The 18,752-nt window shown below is 40.7% G+C and overlaps 1 protein-coding gene across 1 annotated transcript in view; it reads left to right on the top strand.

Moving 5' to 3' along the window:
• Nucleotides 1-2,930: 2,930 nt before the first annotated feature.
• Nucleotides 2,931-18,752, top strand: part of SCGN (secretagogin, EF-hand calcium binding protein) — a 44,150-nt gene continuing 28,328 nt past the window's right edge. The window contains exons 1-6 of the mRNA XM_059940702.1: nucleotides 2,931-3,012; nucleotides 3,918-3,988; nucleotides 8,324-8,416; nucleotides 11,815-11,904; nucleotides 16,214-16,270; nucleotides 16,574-16,651. Coding sequence (XP_059796685.1) covers nucleotides 2,931-3,012; nucleotides 3,918-3,988; nucleotides 8,324-8,416; nucleotides 11,815-11,904; nucleotides 16,214-16,270; nucleotides 16,574-16,651 — 471 coding nt within the window. The remainder of the gene's footprint in view (nucleotides 3,013-3,917; nucleotides 3,989-8,323; nucleotides 8,417-11,814; nucleotides 11,905-16,213; nucleotides 16,271-16,573; nucleotides 16,652-18,752) is intronic.

Genomic DNA, 18,752 nt, shown 5'->3' on the forward strand with positions numbered 1-18,752 from the left:
CAGAAAGAGAAAAACAAATATCGTATATTAACACATATATGTGGAACCTAGAAAAATGGTACAGATGAACTGGTTTGCAGGGCAGAAATAGAGACACAGATGTAGAGCACAAACGTGTGGACACCAAGGGGGGAAAGCAGTGGGGGGGGATGGTGGTGGTGTGATGAATTGGGAGATTGGGATTGACATGTATACACTGATGTGTATAAAATGGATGACTAATAAGAAACTGCTGTATAAAAAAATAAATAAAATTTAAAAAAAAGAGTAAGCCATTGAATGGAAATTACAACTCCCCAGAGAGCGCCACATGCCAGGCTCCTGGAAATTGGTCCAAGTTCCATTTGTTCTGGAGTTCTAAGAAGAACAGCAGTCCTTGTAGCTGTACTTCTTTCCTTCTTTCTCTAGATTTCACCTTTACAACTTTTAAAAACTATGTTTGCATTATATGCTTTTGTAGAAAGTTTTAAAGTAGAAGAATTACAAATAACAAAATTAAAATCACCCATTATTCTCCCTCTTCCCCATTCCAGAGATAATCATTTACATTATTAGTTCATATTCTTCCATTGTTTTCCTATGTGTAGAAACATGTATTTTATTTTAAAGATTTGGGTCATGCAATACGTGCATTTTTGTAACTTGCTTTTTAATCTTAACCTTATGTTCTGAGCATTTTTTGTGTGTTGTCAGGCTTGAAAATCAAGATTTCTGTGTATGCAGCAAAGACTATCATAGTGACTTACCATCATTTAACCATCCACTACATTAGACCTTGATTATTACTTCTGACATTTGCCTTGTGTTTTCTTTTTTCCCACTATTTATCAGAAAACAGTCACCAACCTTGTGAGTCCATATTTATCAGTCTTCCTGACTGATGTTTGACATTATATCCAATAGTTTCCCAGGACCACATGTGATATGTGGATATATGGATACTGAGTCCCTTATCCTCTCCTCCTGCTTTGTTCTCCAATTTTTGTACCCAACATTTTCCCCAAGAGTGAAGATATTGTTTTTCTTCCTTCAACCTAAGCCACATTCCTCAAAAATCCTGAAGTCTATATCACCATCTTCCAAATGTGTATGTAGGGAAGATTCATCATTTTAGTAGCTAACCTACACTGAATATTTACTGTGTTTTCTGTGGTTAGAGGTTTATAAGAATTTTTTTCATTTAAACTTTATGACAGTAATACAAGGCAAATACTACTATTATCTCCCTTCTACAGGTGAAGAAAGTGAAGCTTCTTTTGAGTAACTTGACTAATATCACAGCTAGTATGAGGCAAAGCTGGCCCTAAACCCAGACCTGTTTGCTTCTACATAATTTATTATTATTATTAACTAAAGTCCATTTTTATTCAAATTTTCTTAGTTTTTGCCTAATGTCCTTTTTCTGCTCTAGGATACCACCCAGGATACAATGTTTCATTTAATCATGTCTTCTTAGACTTCTCTCGGCTGTGACAGTTTCTCAGACTTTGCTTGTTTTCTCTAAACCTTTGCTTTTTTTTTTTTTTTTTTTACAATATAGTCACCTCTTATCCTTTACAAGACCATAGCAATTACAATTTATTGTGCACTGTTGAGAGTGGCTTTGGTCCTCACAGAAACTCTCCAAAGCTATTATAATCCTCATTCTACAGTTGAGAAAACCGAGACTTAGAGATGAAAACTAATGATGCAGGTCACAAAGCTAGTAAGTGATGGAGCTGGGATCCTAACCTGGGACTGTCTGACCATTAGTGTCATGTTCTTTTCAATACTCTAATTTAGGTGGCTTATGTACATGTGCTTTTAAAAAATAAAATTAAATGTTAATAGCAGAGTTAGAGTGCCATAAAGATCGATATTTGGTCCAACTCTCCTATTGCCCAAGCTCCTTCTATAGATTCCTCAACAAAAGGTTCTAAGCACATGGTCAGAAGCCATCAGTATCACTCAGCTCACTGTTTCACAAAACATCCAGTCAAGTTTTGAACAATTCTGATCACGAGAGCTCTGTGTTCTTCCAAATGGTTTTTCCTTTGGTCTTAGTGTGGTTCTGAGGAGCCAAACACAATCACCTAAACTTCTACCTAAGAACTCTGCAGTCGGCCACCATGTCTCGCCCTAGACAATCCTTTCCTGGAAGAGCATGGCATAGTATGAACTTCCCTCAGCATCTTAACAGCCTGATTTAGACCACAGTTCCCTGCAGAATCTCTATGTAGATGCAAGTCCTTATAGTGCATTACAGCTCTGCAACGTGCGTGCCCTCTACAATCAGAGCTCAGTAATTGCCCTGTTGACTGTCTCCTTGCTTACTGGTAACCTCCTACCCACCCCAGCACTATCACCCCTCTCCTCCTCACCCCCACCCTCCCCCACACACGACATTTCTAAATCATCAGGCCAAAGGATCCTAACACTGACACCCTTCCAACCCTTTAAATGGGGGAGCTGTCTCTAGAAAACCCGTTGAGACACACGTTTGGAAGGTGAGTGAAACATAAGGGGGATACTTTCTCTGAGTTTGACAAACAAGTTAAGGGGCAAAGAGAGTGAACCATGACCGCCCGGAGACAGATCCTTTCTCCCCCACTTCCCCACAGCGCTGAGGCAGACAAGAGCTCCCCGCTGATGTGTCCAGGACAGACAGCGCGCTGGGCGGGTCAGGGACGACGCGCCATGAAGAGGGCGGGTTCCCAGCATCTGGTTTCCCCGAGAGTCCGCGGTGGGGCCTTGGGGACGGCACAGCGACGCTAAGGCGCCAGCAGCTGCCTCGCCAGCTGCCCCCGTGCCCGCCCCTCAGACTGGTGCTCAAAGGAAATCAGAGGGCGAAAGAAGCAGGCAAGAGTGTCAGAAGATACCGTAAAGGAGTCCTTATCTAAGTTCTCTAGCTGTTTCTTGCCGGCGGGTGCCTGCGCTTCGTTGTCAATACCATGGACAGCACCCGCGAAACAACTCAGGGGCGCTTGGACGCCGCTGGCTTCTGGCAGGTCTGGCAGCGCTTTGACGCGGAGGGTGAGTAAAACAAGCCACCTGTACAGCCTTGCTTAAAGGACCTAGACTTTCCTCTTCCCCATACGTCTTTCCCTGCAGAAGAAGTTGTCTTCCAGCGCTGTTAATGCAATATACCTAACGCAGTATACCTAACAGACGTTTGGTATACTGGAGCTGCACTTCTTGATACCTTGTGAAAGTTCAGGGTGGGAGGAGAGACCTGAAACTACACCCCGGCCCCCACCCCCCAACCTGTGTGTGTGTGTGCAGTGATATACCGTATATATAATGACAAATATCATTGTATATATTAGAGGCTTGTGGGCTGACACTCGGGTATCTGAAGTCAGCCCTCTCTGACATTTTTACTCAAACGCTCATTTTTACTCAATGACTTTGTTGTGTAACCCCCAGTCTCTCAGAGGGTGAATTTTATCAACTTTCAAAAAGACACTACCCTCACTCCCCAAAAAACTATTTGAAAAGAACTACTTACATTTGCTTTGTCTTCATTAAAAAAGAAACATAAAGAAAATATCTAAAGTGTGTGTTTTAACCTTGCAAACTAAGATTCAATGCTTACATCTCTTAAATTTTTCCAAGACTGCAAAATCCTTGGGTTAGAGTTTATTCTAAAACTCATGTTTATTTGTGGATTAAAATCCATGTATAAATAGCTTTCCTTTCCCCAATATTTATACAAACCCCAGCACAAAGCATTTACTCTCAAATGTGTATTTGCTATTCACATCCATATCATCTAGAGGTAGATACTGGCACTTAATTAGAGTTACAGTAGATAGTGTCCATGGGGATTTTATAAATTTGAGACTAAAAACAAACTTAGATGTTAAATGTTAAATACTAAATGTCACATGTTATTCTGTGTAAGTGACTATTATTTATGGATACCTTCTTGCATTTAGAAAAAGGTTACATAGAAGAGAAGGAGCTTGATGCTTTCTTTTACCACATGTTGCCGCAATTTTGTACTGATGTAAGTACTTGTGCCACTAAGCATTAATTTATGTGTCTCTTAGTGAATTATAAAAAGCATCCAAATCTTATGTTGATTTGTACCTATTAATCACATCTGACCTCTTTTCTTCCCTGCATGTAATTTTTCTCCCTCTCCTAGCAGCACAGAGGGATTTAGGTAGGTTTTATGAGGTTCAGCTGTAGCACTTGACATGCTGGTCACTGACTTTTAGTGTGACATTTGTCATCCACTCAGAGATTTTAACTGTAGAATCAAACAACCTTGTTTTGAACGTCTCCTTGGTTATGTCTCTGCTAATGGATTTAAACCTAGAGATAAGGTAGCTTACTTTGTTCAGAAAGGTGGAAAAGATGTTAAGAGCTTTTCAGGCTCTGGGTGTTTAGTGCCTTTGATATTACTTGGATAGCAAACCACAAACAAACCATTCAAAATCGTTTTTCGTTTTGTCAGAAAGGTTACAAATTTCTTAGGAAATGGCAAACCAGAAAATAATAAACATACCCAGAGCCCAAGTATAAATGTAAACCAATCCATCCAGTGTCCATATCCCTCCCTGATGGTAAATCTGGCCTTGAGAGATGCAGATTACCTTTTGATGAGCCCTGTACCAAAGCAGAGGAAAAATGCACACAGAGACGCACCAGCCTGGGGCTGGGATAACCTGGTAAAGACTCTATCAGGGGATACATGGTAAGAGGAGTAGCTCTGGAGATAGTAGCGTTTAAAACGAATTGTGGCGACAGCTTATCCTCAGCTATAGTTGTTTACATGGAAGAATACTGGAGTGCATCACACTTTCACATAGGAGCCCAGTGCGGGGAACAAGCAGCTTGGGGACACTGTTTCTGGGGGAAGGGCAGTCAGCTCAGAATAAGAGAGGCTGCCATCTGCCTCTAACAGCCATACACAGAACTCGTAGTTTCCCCCTCTCGCCCCCAGCCCGTCTGCCTCTCATTTTCCATCTCTCTTCTGATCTCTGTGTCTCTTATGTTTCTTCCCATTTCTGTTTCTCATTCTGTGTTTCATGGGCTCCTCTCCCATCATCTCTTGACTTTCTCTGTGACTTCTCTGTCTCTCATCTCTCTCTCTCAGCTCTATTTCTCATGTCTCTCCATCTGTCTTTGTCCCTCTCCTGTCTCTTTGTTTCTCCTGCTTTCTCTCTTCAGTCTGTTTCTCAAGCTCTCTCATTGTCGCTCCTCTCTCTTTCCTATCTCTCTTTGCCCTTCATTTCTTTTATCAGTTTCTCTCCTCTCCTTTTCTCTTTCCTTCCCTTATTTCTCTATCTCTCTCTTTCTCTGCTTTGCTGCCACTTAACTACTGTAAATGCAAAGGCTCGTGTCATTCCAGAACCCATGGGTCTGACGCCATTTTGTCAAACATGACAGGAGTATTTCAGGAAAACAAAAAGATGAAGGCAAAGCCATTCAGAGTCTTGCAATAAACTGAATGGTCGTGAGAGAGTGGCATGGACATATATACACTACCAAATGTAAAATAGATAGCTAGTGGGAAGCAGCCGCATAGCAAAGGGAGATCAGCTTGGTGCTTTGTGACCACCTAGAGGGGTGGGATGGGGAGGGTGGGAGGGAGGGAGACGCAAGAGGGAAGAGATATGGGGATGTATGTATATGTATAACTGATTCACTTTGTTATAAAGCAGAAACTAACACACCATTGTAAAGCAATTATACTTCAATAAAGATGTTTAAAAAAAAATAAATAAACTGGATGGTCAAAAAAACTAAACCCCAGAGACTTGGAACTTCACACCTTTTCAGAAAGTTCCTTGCTTTAGTGATTTAAAGAAAAGGAGGAGAAAAGTTGCTGTCACTATTGAAACCGAAAGTGTCTAATTTTCAGTCATGGGATGAGGGGTAGGGCTACTCAAACACTGGGGTCTGCTCTAGACTGAGGACACTGCGAGCTGCCTTCTTCTGGGGCTTGGGCTGACTTTAAAGGCATCGTTCCCATTAGTGAGGGAGAAGGTGGATGCCATCTCCCGTAGCTTGGCTGATCTTACCATCACCCCTCCCTCAGATCTGGCCCATGGCCTCACCTTCTCACACATGGGCAGGCATGGTCCTCGGAGGAAAGGAAACAACAAATGACTCACCAGTCTGCTGTGCAACTGTGTTCAGTGCAGGCACTCCTGAGTCCAGAGGCGAAGGGCTTGGAAGGCTTGCAGAGTCCTTAGGCTAGTGAAAATAAAATTTTGGTGTGCTTAAGAATTACCTGTATTTGTTAACATGCAAAGCCCCAGGTCCCACCTCTTAGGTATTTCAGTACATTTGGGGGTCTGTCTGGGGTCTTGCATTTTAAAAGCACCCTGAGTCACACTGCATCTTCTTTCACTCTGTTCCCTCCAGGAACAGTGATTACCTGTCAGACAGGGGACTGTAATATAATTAGGCCAGTCCTGCTGAGTTGTGGCTGTAGCCCCAGGTGTTCCTCCTCAGCACTTGGCAAAGGAGAGAGGTTTTGGAGCCAGGGGATGAGCTGTTTAAACTGTTAATCAGAAATGCTGTCATCTGCCATTGTTTCCTTTCAAAATGCTGAGGCATTACCCCAGGGAATATAGTTACAGGGACCTTCACTGGGCGCTCCACGACACCGGGACAACCATGATTAAGGAAACTGTTCCTAACTCTGGACTTTTTTTCCTGCTGAGAAATGAATAGGCCCTAAGTATGTCCTTAACAAGAAGACACGTCCCTCTCAGCGGAGGGATAATCACCATTTGTGACACCTACTTTTAATCAGTGATGCCCCACTGGGTACAGAAGCAGCAGCAGGGGGGCCTCCATGACCAGGCAGCCCCTCACCCTGGTGTTTAAGTGTGACAAGCAGTTCATCAGAGGCCTGAATAGCTCTACTTTCCTGCCCTGATTAGCGAGTCACAGAGACCTTGGGGGAAGGAATTTGAAGATTTCTAACAGCAAGCTGCCTGCTAGTCAACCTTGGAGAGCAACCAGCCTGCTTGTAATTACCTGTTCCTCACAGCCTCTGAGGGGCTTGACTTAATGGAACCATCGGCTGCTCTTGCTGCTGTTTCTGTTACCCACTCCCCTCATATCTCTGCCTTTTGTCTTTTCAAATACTCAGAACTGGCCTCTGAACTAGGTCCAGATCTAGCCAGTCTGTTGCATAGCATTGCTTTCTGGGGCTGTGTATGCATTCTTCGCGTACCTGTTTCAATGCTTCAGAGATGAATACTCTGCTGGGGCCTAGAGTCTCAGACAAGGTGAGCAGGGTTGGTGCTGATGGGAAATTACAACAGAGGGAGCCCTAGACTCTTTTGCTTTAGGTCCAAGGGATAATCATGGACTTTGGAGTTAGAGGTCTGAGAGGACGGAGGTCAAGTTTCTGTGCCTTCAAACTAAAGGTAGAAGGCCAAGCTGAAATTCAAAGTGAAGACCCACTTTCTTGCGTGATTTCCATTGTGATTTTTCTGTATGATGCACATACACACTCATACAAGCAAACAAACCACACAATCTATGGCGCCAAGACTAAAGAGGCTACTCTCTCGATACTTAGTGGAGTGTCAAATGAGGAAACCAGGTTGGCAGGCATAGTGTAGTAGTATTAGGGAGAATAAATTTAGTATAACTGATCTAGTCTGAAGTCTAGGAATACGGCACTGTTTGGGAGTATCTGAGCCTCTCAGCCCCTACATCAAAATTCATTCTCCACTGTTGATTATACAGGTCACCTTTCTTTGTAATAACCCTGCAGTCCATTGATGAAGAACAATTTAATGTGTGGAAAAGGTTGTACAAGGAAGGGATATGTGACGTCTTCGGTAGTTCAATGATTATCTATTTGGTTTCCTCTTTAATTATTTTCCCCTAATTATTTTTTTCCTTGGCGAGACCAAGATTAAAAGAATAAACTCTAGCAAACTGGGGACCCAGAAGAGCTGGACTTTTCAAATAGAAAAGAATAAAAAAAACCTCTGAGTTCTTGGGAAGAAAGTTTATACGTTCATTACAATACAATCTTTTGTCACAACCAAATATAGAATGATGTTCAAATTCATTCTATCAACAGTCTAGTCTCTAAGCTTCTCTTCATTCATATTTTAGGAGCTCACTAGCTACATAGTCTTACCTAGTTAGGATTCTGATTAGTGGTTATTTGTTTAAGAAATCTCCATCTCTCTCTCTCTCTCTCTCATGTGCAACTTGGTGGGATCACTTTCAATGGCTAAGTAACTTACTTTCCAGGTTAGACTAACATAATTATCAGGCTATATACTCTGAATATTTGATATCCTAACTACATTTTTGGAATCTCAGTGGCTTTAATGTGGTTCTGTCTGGTCCACTGTAGGATGTAGTCATGGAAGAAAATGTGCAGAAGATGAAACAACAATTTATGTCTGCCCACAATGTCTCTAAAGACGGTCGCATACAGATGGAAGAGGTACCTTTTATGACTGTAACTTTCTTGACTCTACCTTCTTGGGCTATAATTTTCTCTGAAGGATAATGAAAGTTTTACATTTGATTGGAAAATTAGAACCCTCTGCAAGGCAGCTGGGTTACATAACATTTCTGAAGTACTCACTTTTCCTTTTTCATCAGCTTAATAACAAAGAGTATATGATGCTTCCATCATTTTATTTAGGTCAATCAATATTTATACTTATTTTATAATTGGGGAATTGATATGCTGGAGGCTTTTCAGTTACTTGATCTAATATTTGTCTCTTTCCACAGTGTCCTGTTCAAATTCAACCTTGACATAAGGGAAAACGTACTGACAATAAATGAGTTTAAACTTCAGTATCAGTTCCCAATGGAGATTGGAAAGATCTGTCTGTGAACATCATTAAAAACAAAACAGAGAGCAGCCGCCTCTACTTCAACTCAACCCACACTTATTAAGTACCTACTAAAGCAAGGAACTGTGTTAGGCGTGCAGTGCCAGGCATAGTCTATCTTTAACCTGATAATTTTTCCTTCCAGTTACAAAAAGGTTTACAGTTTAGAAAGGATTTCCACACATCTTATGTTACTTTATCCCCACAGTAGCTATAGAAAATGGGCATGGAACATTATCTCTATTTTACTGATGAGGAAACTAAGTTACTTTCCTAGCATCGTATGGCCAGTAAGTGGCACTGGATTAATTTGTAACACACTTATAGGTATGAATCTATACAGGTTTATTCTATAGAGTTATAAATCCATACATAAAAATGAGCTGCTATGAAAGTAAGATATTAATTTCAGAGACAAAAGTGCCTGCTAGACATATTACCTGAAATCTGAAATCTCTTAATGCTGTCGTACTTAGTCAATATTGTTGGTGAAAATAGTAATTTTTCTTCAGAAAGTTATGATAATAAGGCAAGATTATGTCATAAAAAATAGACATGTTCACACCAGGAGGCTGCCTTTTCAGAAAACTAAGCTAAACTCCAGATTTATAAGTGTAGCTGTTTCCAAAGTTTTCACTAAAAGGCAAAAATTATTTATATAACCAATAATAATTGCATTATAATTGATGTAAACGTATCAGTGTATTGATTAATGGAAAAGTAATTGTAAGCATCAAGCTAGAAATACCAAAGTATTCATAATTACATGTTCACAGTTACATTCTCCAGTCCATAGAACAGAGCGTAGCATATAGTGGCGCTCAACAAATATTTGTTAACTTAATAATAAATGAATGAAACATGGTAAATAATGAAAAACTATACCATTATCTTACCAATTACTGGTAGACCTTCCTGAAGCAACTGGGAACTTGGCTAAAACTTTGACATCCATGCCAACCAACCTGTCATGGAGTCCTGCCAATGAGCATAACTGAGGTTGTTTGCAGAGAAGCTGATGGTATAGGACTGCTTTGGTCCCCTTAAAACCTCATGAGTCTGTGACTGTAAAGAGTAGCAAGGTCTCTCCTACTGCCTCCTGCTATACCGCTGGCCATTTCGCGTACTCCAATTACAGGTACTTGTGACATAAAATCAGCTCACCTGCACACACTTTAGATATTTTAGCACAAAACAAAATGGGAAAGGAGTCACATCTAAGAGCCAAAGTGAAGCTTGGGGATGATCTGTGTACTTGATTTGTCCAGGGCTCCTCTGTGCCACTCTGGTCAAACTGAAGACAGAGTGCGTTCTAAAGACTTAGGGCTGGTGAATTACATTTTAATTTGGTTTCTTAGCCTGTGCCACCCCATGCGAAAACACACTTAGTCCTGAAGAGCAGTTCTCAGCTGACCTTGTGTGGGTGGGTAAGAAAAACACAAAGTCAGCAGGTGAAATATGAAACCTTGGCCAAGTGACTTCATCTCTCTGAACCTCAAGTTCATCATCTTCATCCACAGAGAAGTTACCACTGACTAAATTTTTAATAGGTACCAGGGACTTTGCTAAACAGTTTATAAATAGTGCCTCACCTGATTTTTAGTCTTCACATAAGCACCAGTATATAAATATTATTATCTCCATTTTACAAATGAGGAAATTGAGGCACAGAGGTATCAATTAAATTGTCCAAGATCAAATAATAGGTGAATACAGAGAAGGAATTTGGATCCACACTAAAGCCAACAACATACTGCATTGTGCTGCCTCCCATTAGTATTAAAATGCCAATACTTATATTTACCTGAAGGACTGGTGTGAGAATTTAATGAGATGATAAATGAAAAGTACATTGCCAGTGACTGCCATGAAGTAGGTATTCAATATATGACAGCTGTTATAACACGATGTGCCCTTGAGCTGACCTACATCCAACTAGAGAATATGAATGGGAGCGTGGGCTAATCATTCCTACAACCTAGCAGAAGCATTTGCTCTGGACTTCCTCTGTAGCATTGAACAAGATGCTGGGAGAACTATGGCTATAGAAGAAATGCCCACTGTTTATGGGGGACAATTCAGAAAGAAGACAGTATACACTGAAATACCATAGGTTTGGCAAAGAACCCAGCCAAACATGCCTATGAGCTGAAACAAGTGTTACCGTCACATAGGGGAAGAACATGTTACCTTTGTTCATGGGAGCAAGGGAAGTAAATCAATAGAACTGGTGCTCATATAGACAGCTGGACGGTTAAATTTACCACAAGTGAACCAACTTTTAAAGTATCAATATAGATGCTAATAATATAAAAGAATATAAACCATAGCCAACTCAAGAATCAAGCCAGACAGCAATCATTCCTGCTTTTGTGTACGGCACCGAAGTGATCTGTATACACAACATCTCACCAGCACAGCATAGGGGTTAAAAGTGTGGGCTTAGTTGAAGTCCTGACTCCACCACTTACTAACTACGTAATGATGGCAAGTTCCTTATCTCTGTGTAGCCCAGTTTCCTTAACTAATAAATAATAATAATGATGTGTTATGCACCCTATAGGTTGTTAGGATTAAATGAGTTAGCATATATAAGCATTTAGAACAATTCATGGCACATATAAAAATTATTGGGTATTTTAATTTTCTACTATAATTATAGAGTTGTTAATATAAAATTGGAGCCTCTCAGAATAAGGTCTGGAACATTTTAAGCACTAACACATTTATTATTAAATAATAATAAAGATGATTATTATTATTTTGGATTGTAAGCTCATGGAAGACAGATACTCATAGTGTTTCATACCTAGAAGGGTGCAACACTTCTTGAAAGAATCAATGAATCCAAAATGACAATCAAGGGCACGGAACTACGTGTTGGGCTCTCCATCCTGAGAGATCCAAGCCCTTCTGCCCTCTAATATGTTCCTTGATGCCTTTTACCCACGGAGCCCTGGCCAGTGTCACCAGCTGCTATCTCTCCCTTTTCCTTTAGCTTGCCTGCATGTTCTTGTCCGAGGATGAAAACTTTCTTCTGCTCTTTCGCCGGGAAACCCCCTTGGACAGCAGTGTGGAGTTTATGCAGGTAAGCGTTTGGTTGTGTCTCTATGGAGGGTGAGGCCAGGATCCCAGCCACCTGCTGTGGCTGCCACCACTCCTGCCCAGTCCCCAAGGGAGAGCTGCCCACAGAGGACAAGACCAAGCAAAGAAGCCCTTGTGTTGAGCCTGGCCCCAAGCCCCAATGTGCTCTCTCAGTGTGCTGACCCGGGCTGCCCCTGAGCTGACAAACTCCTTAGCCTGGGCTAGAGGAAGGCTTAGACGAGGGGCCCGGCAGGTACCTGAGGCACGTAATGGGAGGGAAGGGTGGGGGCCGTGGAGCCTGGAGAGCACATGCCCATCAAGAGCCCAGAGTCCTGTGAGCTCCAGCCAACTGCTGCCTTCTGGGAATGCAGCCTAGGCATCTAGACTCTATGGGAAATTACTTATTATTAAATGTTGGCAACTAATTCTAGCTTTGAAGGCACAGTATGGTCAAAATATAACTTATTAGAGGGCTGATGCAGCCAGCAGGCATCTCTTTGCAATCATTGTGCCAGAATAAAAACAAAAGGCAGAATCAATGGCTCCTCTTATCTCCTCTTTCAGCCTCTAGGTGTTACTGTCTGTGGGTGAAAAAAGACCAGGGAAGGCAGAGCAGGGTGTCTTCAAGGCCAGAGCGGCAGATTCAAGACAGCTCCTGCACCCAGGGCCCCATTCCTGAAAGACTTACCAGGTCCCCACTTAGGAGATAATAACTTAGCACCCTTGTGCACTACTTTATTTATCTTCTGGCCAAGTGGAAGTTATGAGAAATGGGCAAGCACTTGCATAGACAATTCACAGAAGAAATATGAATAGACAATTGATATACAACAGCAACCAAAGAAATGCAAATTAGAAACAACTAACTTTTCCAAAGTGGTAAAGATTTTAAGAGGATCAACAAAAAGATACAGCGCTGGCAAGCAAGCACTGAGACTGTGGCTCGTGCTCTCCGGGCAGGCACGCACACTGGGATAATTTTATGGAAAGAGATTTTGCAAAAACGTAATCAGGATTCTTTAAAATTTCATAATCCACTGTTAATTTTTAAAACTCTTGGGGCTTCCCTGGTGGCGCAGTGGTTGAGAATCTGCCTGCTAATGCAGGGGACACGGGTTTGAGCCCTGGTCTGGGAGGATCCCACATGCCGCGGAGCAACTAAGCCCGTGAGCCACAACTACTGAGCCTGCGCATCTGGAGCCTGTGCTCCGCAACAAGAGAGGCCACGATAGTGAGAGGCCCGCACACCACAATGAAGAGTGGCCCCCACTTGCCACAATTAGAGAAAGCCCTAGCACAGAAACGAAGACCCAACACAGCCAAAAAAATAAATAAATAAATAAATAAATAATAATTAAAGGTGCTAATAATTAAAAAAAATAAAATAAAAATCTTTACCCTTTGACTCAATAATTCTACTTCTTCAAGCATCTATGTTAAGGATATAATCAGAGATGCAGACAAATTTTCTACACAATGATGTACATTAAATATTTCTGTTACTTAGTATAGTTAAAACTGAAAATAACATAAATGCTCAACAATGAAAGAAAAATTAGGTAAATTATGATACATTCATACAATTCATTCATTCCACAAATACTTATGTGCCCCTACAGTATGCCAGAAACTGCTCTAGGCCCTGGAGATTCATGAGAGAAAAACCCCATTGTGGAACTTTATGCATCACTGAAAATCAAGTTTTCAAAGACTATCTAGTGACAAGAAGGAAATGCGTTATGGTGTTAAGAAACAAAATTGTATATGCGTTATGATCTTAACTTTGCTTAAAAAATTATTTACCCTAACACCCACGTAAATAAGACAACGGGTAAATACACACTAGATAAATATTGTTTTTTTTTAGGGGTAAGATTTTGGATAATCTTTATGTTCTCTGTACTTTTGTATTTTCCAATTGTGTAGAATCATTGTTCTATTATTTACAGATTATTTTAAATGACATTTTCAAAATAATTTTAGTTGTGTTTAAGAATGCTCACAGAAAATTTTAAATGAAAATAGTAGACTACCCAAGTGTGTAGGCCATATGACTTCCCCTTCATTTTGTCACATATATAATAGAAACACAATGAAAAGGAAACACATAGAAATGACAAGTGACTATCTTGGGGTAGGAATTTCAGAAGATTGTAGTGTTTTTTGTTTCAGTAATTTTGCACAATAAATATGATTTGCTTTTATAATCAGCAGAAAGTATTAAAATATTATGCCTATGTAGGCTTGAATAATCTTGAGAAATGGGAAAAAGAAAGGTTCCATAATGCCATTTCCATCTTTTTTTAAAAAAAAAACTTTCTCCATTTTTCCTCCCTCCCTTCTAGTTTGTCAACTTCTTCTGTAAAGAAGTGCTTTCTCTTTCTCTACCCAATTAAAAAAAATATTTTGGATTCTTGAATTCTTTATTTTTAAATTAAATTTGTTATAACCTATGTACTCTCCTATATATTTTAAGAAATCCTACCTTAATGTCTTTATATTCCCCCTGAACTACAGGACCTTAAGACACTTTAACTATCAGCTCACTTGCCATTATTGTCCAGAATATTAGTTCTATCTTGTTTTCTTTAATCCCACAAATTTTACGTTAACAAGATATGTTTCCATTTGCCCACATGTTTCCCATTGTGTTTGTACATCATTCCTTCTTCATCTTAGATTTTCCTCCTTTGTGTTCTTCCTTCCTGGAGTATATCCTTTACCAAGAGACTGTTGGTAATAAATTCTGTTTTTGTTTGCCTGGAAACCTCTTTATTTTGCTTTTATTCTTTAAAGACAGGCATATATAGTAGTCACATAAAGATCTTTGGCCCACCAATAGCTCAGGTGCAGTAAAACTGTAAGATAATTTAGATGGAAAATGTTTGGGGAACAGCATAAAAAAGCAGGTAAAAATGTTTTTGTTATTTGAAATTCTCATTCTTAGTTCTGGTATAGTCACACCATTAAAGTTAGGATATAAATCACATTTAACCAGTTGATTTTCTAAGCCTGGTTAGATTCAGGCAGAAACGTTGGTGACAGGGACTGAAAGGGGCAATGTTTCTGAACACTTCTCACTAAATATCAGCATCTCCTACTATCCCTGCAGGATATTCAGGCAGGACCCTAGTTGTGATCTAGAATTAAGGTCCCTGCAGTTGATGACTCAGGTAACCCATTCCACATCAATGAAACATCTGTCAATTAAAAAAAATACTTAATGCTACTTTTTCATTCTGTATAGGAGTTAGGGAACTTGTTAACTTGTGAGGCTTGGATATGGAAAAAATCAGAGGTGGTCAAAATCACACCATTTACTAAAGAAAGCAGTTCAATGTTTCCTTAAAAATATTCAGCTGTTCTGTCTTCCAGTTTAAGTAACTGTATCTTCAGCTGGATGAATGCTGTTTTTTGTGGGGTTTTTTGGCCACACTGCACGGCATGTGGGATCTTAGTTCCCCGACCAGCTATCGAACCCGAGCCACCTGCATTGGAAGCGCAGAGTCTTAACCACTGGACTGTCAGGGAAGTCCCACAAATGCTGTTCTTAAACCAATGAAAGGGTTGGCTTACTACTGGGAATTATCAGAGATGTTTTATTCCCTTTACCTGGAGCAAAGACCACAAAGGCAAGATTCCTTAGGGGCCCTTTCTGCCGTGCAATTTATTTTGGGGAAGTTCACCTTTGCATTACGGTTATTGCTGTTCGGGGTTTTAGTCTTATGTGGGTGCCTCAGTTTGACTTCCCACCTTGGGTGGCCCCAGCATTAGTCTCCCGTCTACCTTGTGTGCAGTTTCCTGATAAAGCTACAGGCTGAGTTATCAGAGATCAGTAGATGTACCTAGGACAGACTTTGGTTTCTGTCATGCATTTTGTGCTTTCCTATCATGTCAGACCTCTTAGAAGTCCCCTCACTTTCTTGCCAGCTGAGCTATGTATTTAAAGAGTTGTTTTTTAGAGTACTCTGCATTTTTAGGAATTTAGTACAAAGAAGATTTCATAGTTTGCTATATTGCCTCCCACTGAAGGCCATCCCTTGATATCTTTCCATTTTGAACTTTCCATAGCTCCCTTTCAGTGAGTGCACTGTGGTCCTCCTAAGTGGCTCTAAGTGAATGCAGTGAGTCATTTCTAGTGAGTTCTGCCCAAACAATAGCTGTCACCAAAGAAAGCCTAAAATTCTCCATGCAAAGTCTTAGTTGCACCCAGTTAAGTACTGTTATCAGATGCTGAACCACAGTAGACAGCAGCATAAGTTGACCCCAAATTATTTGAGGATAAATGGATTAATGGCTTTTGTGTATTTCAGATTTGGCGCAAATATGATGCTGACAGCAGTGGCTTTATATCAGCTGCTGAGCTTCGTGTAAGTGTTGCCGGGAGCTGCGTCTGGGTGAAGGGCGGGTTTGCTCATCGCTGGGAATTTGATATATGTGTTTCATGAGCTTGATTTCTGTGTTTCCAAGAAACACGGATATGAATTTGTTACTTAAAAAAACTGATTCGTGTTTAGAAGGTTTAGAAACTGTATGTTGGATTTACTGCTTGCTAAAAGCATTTCAGTTCCTTCCTAAAACAAACAAATCACAATTCTTAAAATACAGCCTCTTGAGATTTTTAGGTTTATTTGCTCACTAGATAAAATGTAGCTCTTCTCTTGATGTCACAGAACTTCCTCCGAGACCTCTTCCGCCACCACAAAAAGGCCATTTCTGAGGCTAAGCTGGAAGAATATACTGGCACCATGGTGAGTAACTGAGCCATGCGATCTCCATGAGGACAGCTTCTCCGCTGCCTCCTCACGGCCCAGAAACATTGTCTGGTACAGTGGACGATTCTACTCATTTAGCAAGTTGATTTAGAGCAATTGGGAATCAGATAGATGGGAGATGTGTGTCCCACCTCTGCCATCTTTAGCCATGACCTTGAGAAACTGTCCAGCCTCTCAACTTTATTTACTTCATCTGAAAAATGGAGATTAATAGTATCTAGTTACTGCGAGGTTAAGTGAGTGGATGCGTATGAAGCACTTTGCAGAGCATCAAGGAAATAAGAAATGTTCAGTACATGTTAGCTCTTCCTGTAGTGGTTGTTGTGGTCCTTGTTGTCATTATTTCACTTGCCCCTCATGCCATCATGTGACCCCAGGACTATTTCAGCGTCAAAGCTCCCTGGAAAATGGTGAAGTAGGAGAAGCTGCCTTTGGTGAACTCATCCTCATATTCTGTTTCAGTTCCTAACTTGATGCTTTTCTCCCAGTGCTAATCAACAATCTGTATTGAATTGGACCTGGCTTCTCTACCATTTATCTCCCCCCGAGCCCCTTCCCATCCCCAGATGTGTGCTTCATTCCAATCAAACTCTGTAGGTTTCTTAATTAACAAGCAAGGAAATTGCTGGTAAAGGTTTAATTACTTGTGCAATTGCTACACTTATTATAGAAAGAGTTCTCGAGTAGACGCATCTTACTGAAACTTCTGGTGAACAGCCACGGAAGCATATCACTGAGAAGAGTTTTATGGATCCCTGTTAAAATGTGTACCACTAGGTTCATCTATTTAGGCCTTTAATTGATGTTTCCGAATACTGTATTAATTTTAACGACTCCTCTATAGCACTGGCATTGTTCCTGCTATTTTGTATATCTGATGATTGAGGCTTGGAAAGGGTAAGTAACTAAGTCACCACCAAGTTGAATCCCTAGACTCGTTTTATAAAAATCAGATTAACTGGGAAATGTTAAGTTGCCTAGCCTAAGGCACCAGTTAAACTGGAAGTTGGGCTCTCCTGGCTTTCAACCCTGCATCTTCCTGGCTCTCACTCTGTACTCTGACTACTCAGAATGCTGCTTCCAGCCAAGGGCATCAGCCCCAGGAAGGAAGAATGTGCTCTTGACCATGATACCTTGTAAATGGGCTGGACAGGAGCAAAGCTGATGCCAAGGACAGAATCACACCCCAGGCCAGGATCTCAATCAAGGAAATTATCTGGCTTCCTACTATGTTGACTTGTTGTAATAGCATGCAAAACGCTGTTTGAAATCCTGAGTAAATAGGTACTTAGCACTAATGAGTGACGTGGGAAATCCCTGAGAAGCAGGAAGCAGGTTCCCAGCTACAGGGATATCTCTAGTTTCCTTTTGACCTAAGTTCCAGTGAAACCCTCTAATAGAATGAATAATCTGAAAAAGGAAATTAGACTGAAACTGCCTGGGGGAGAGAATAACAAGGAGATTATTCTTCCAGTTGGGCATTTTTTTCAACATTGATTTAACAATGTTAGCACTGGCTGTTGTTATCTTGATTTCATTAATGTTTAAAACAGGCCCTACACAATGAAATGCTTGCATTTAGAATCTCCAGCATGTTTCCAGTATTTCTTTGAATACCTTTGACTCTGAGGGGCTTCCCTCCACCTCCAACTAGAATACTAAGCCACTGCTTTCTGACTTTTTAACACAGCTTGGCTATTTTTTCCTTACTTTTCTCCACCTGGTTCTTGCTCATCCTTCAAGATTTAGTTAGACGTCATCTTGCCCTAGCAGATCTTCCATAACCTTCTTCTATAGTGGATCCAAGTGCCTCTCCTCTGTGCCTCTATAGTATCTTGTGTATCTCACTGTCTTAACATCATAGTCACCCATTTAATTCATTCCACAAATATTCCTCAAATACCTGCTATGCCTCAGGCACTATTCTAGTCATCAAGGATTCAGCAGTGGGTGAAATAGACAAAGGAGAGACTGACACTAACAATAAGCACAATAAACAATAAATTACATTGCCTGATAGAGGGTGATAGCGTTATGGAAAAAATTGAAAAGTAGACCAGGCAAGTGCCAGCAGGGC

The sequence above is a fragment of the Balaenoptera ricei genome, chromosome 11, assembly GCF_028023285.1.
Source record: "Balaenoptera ricei isolate mBalRic1 chromosome 11, mBalRic1.hap2, whole genome shotgun sequence".
In the NCBI taxonomy this organism is placed as follows: domain Eukaryota; kingdom Metazoa; phylum Chordata; class Mammalia; order Artiodactyla; family Balaenopteridae; genus Balaenoptera; species Balaenoptera ricei.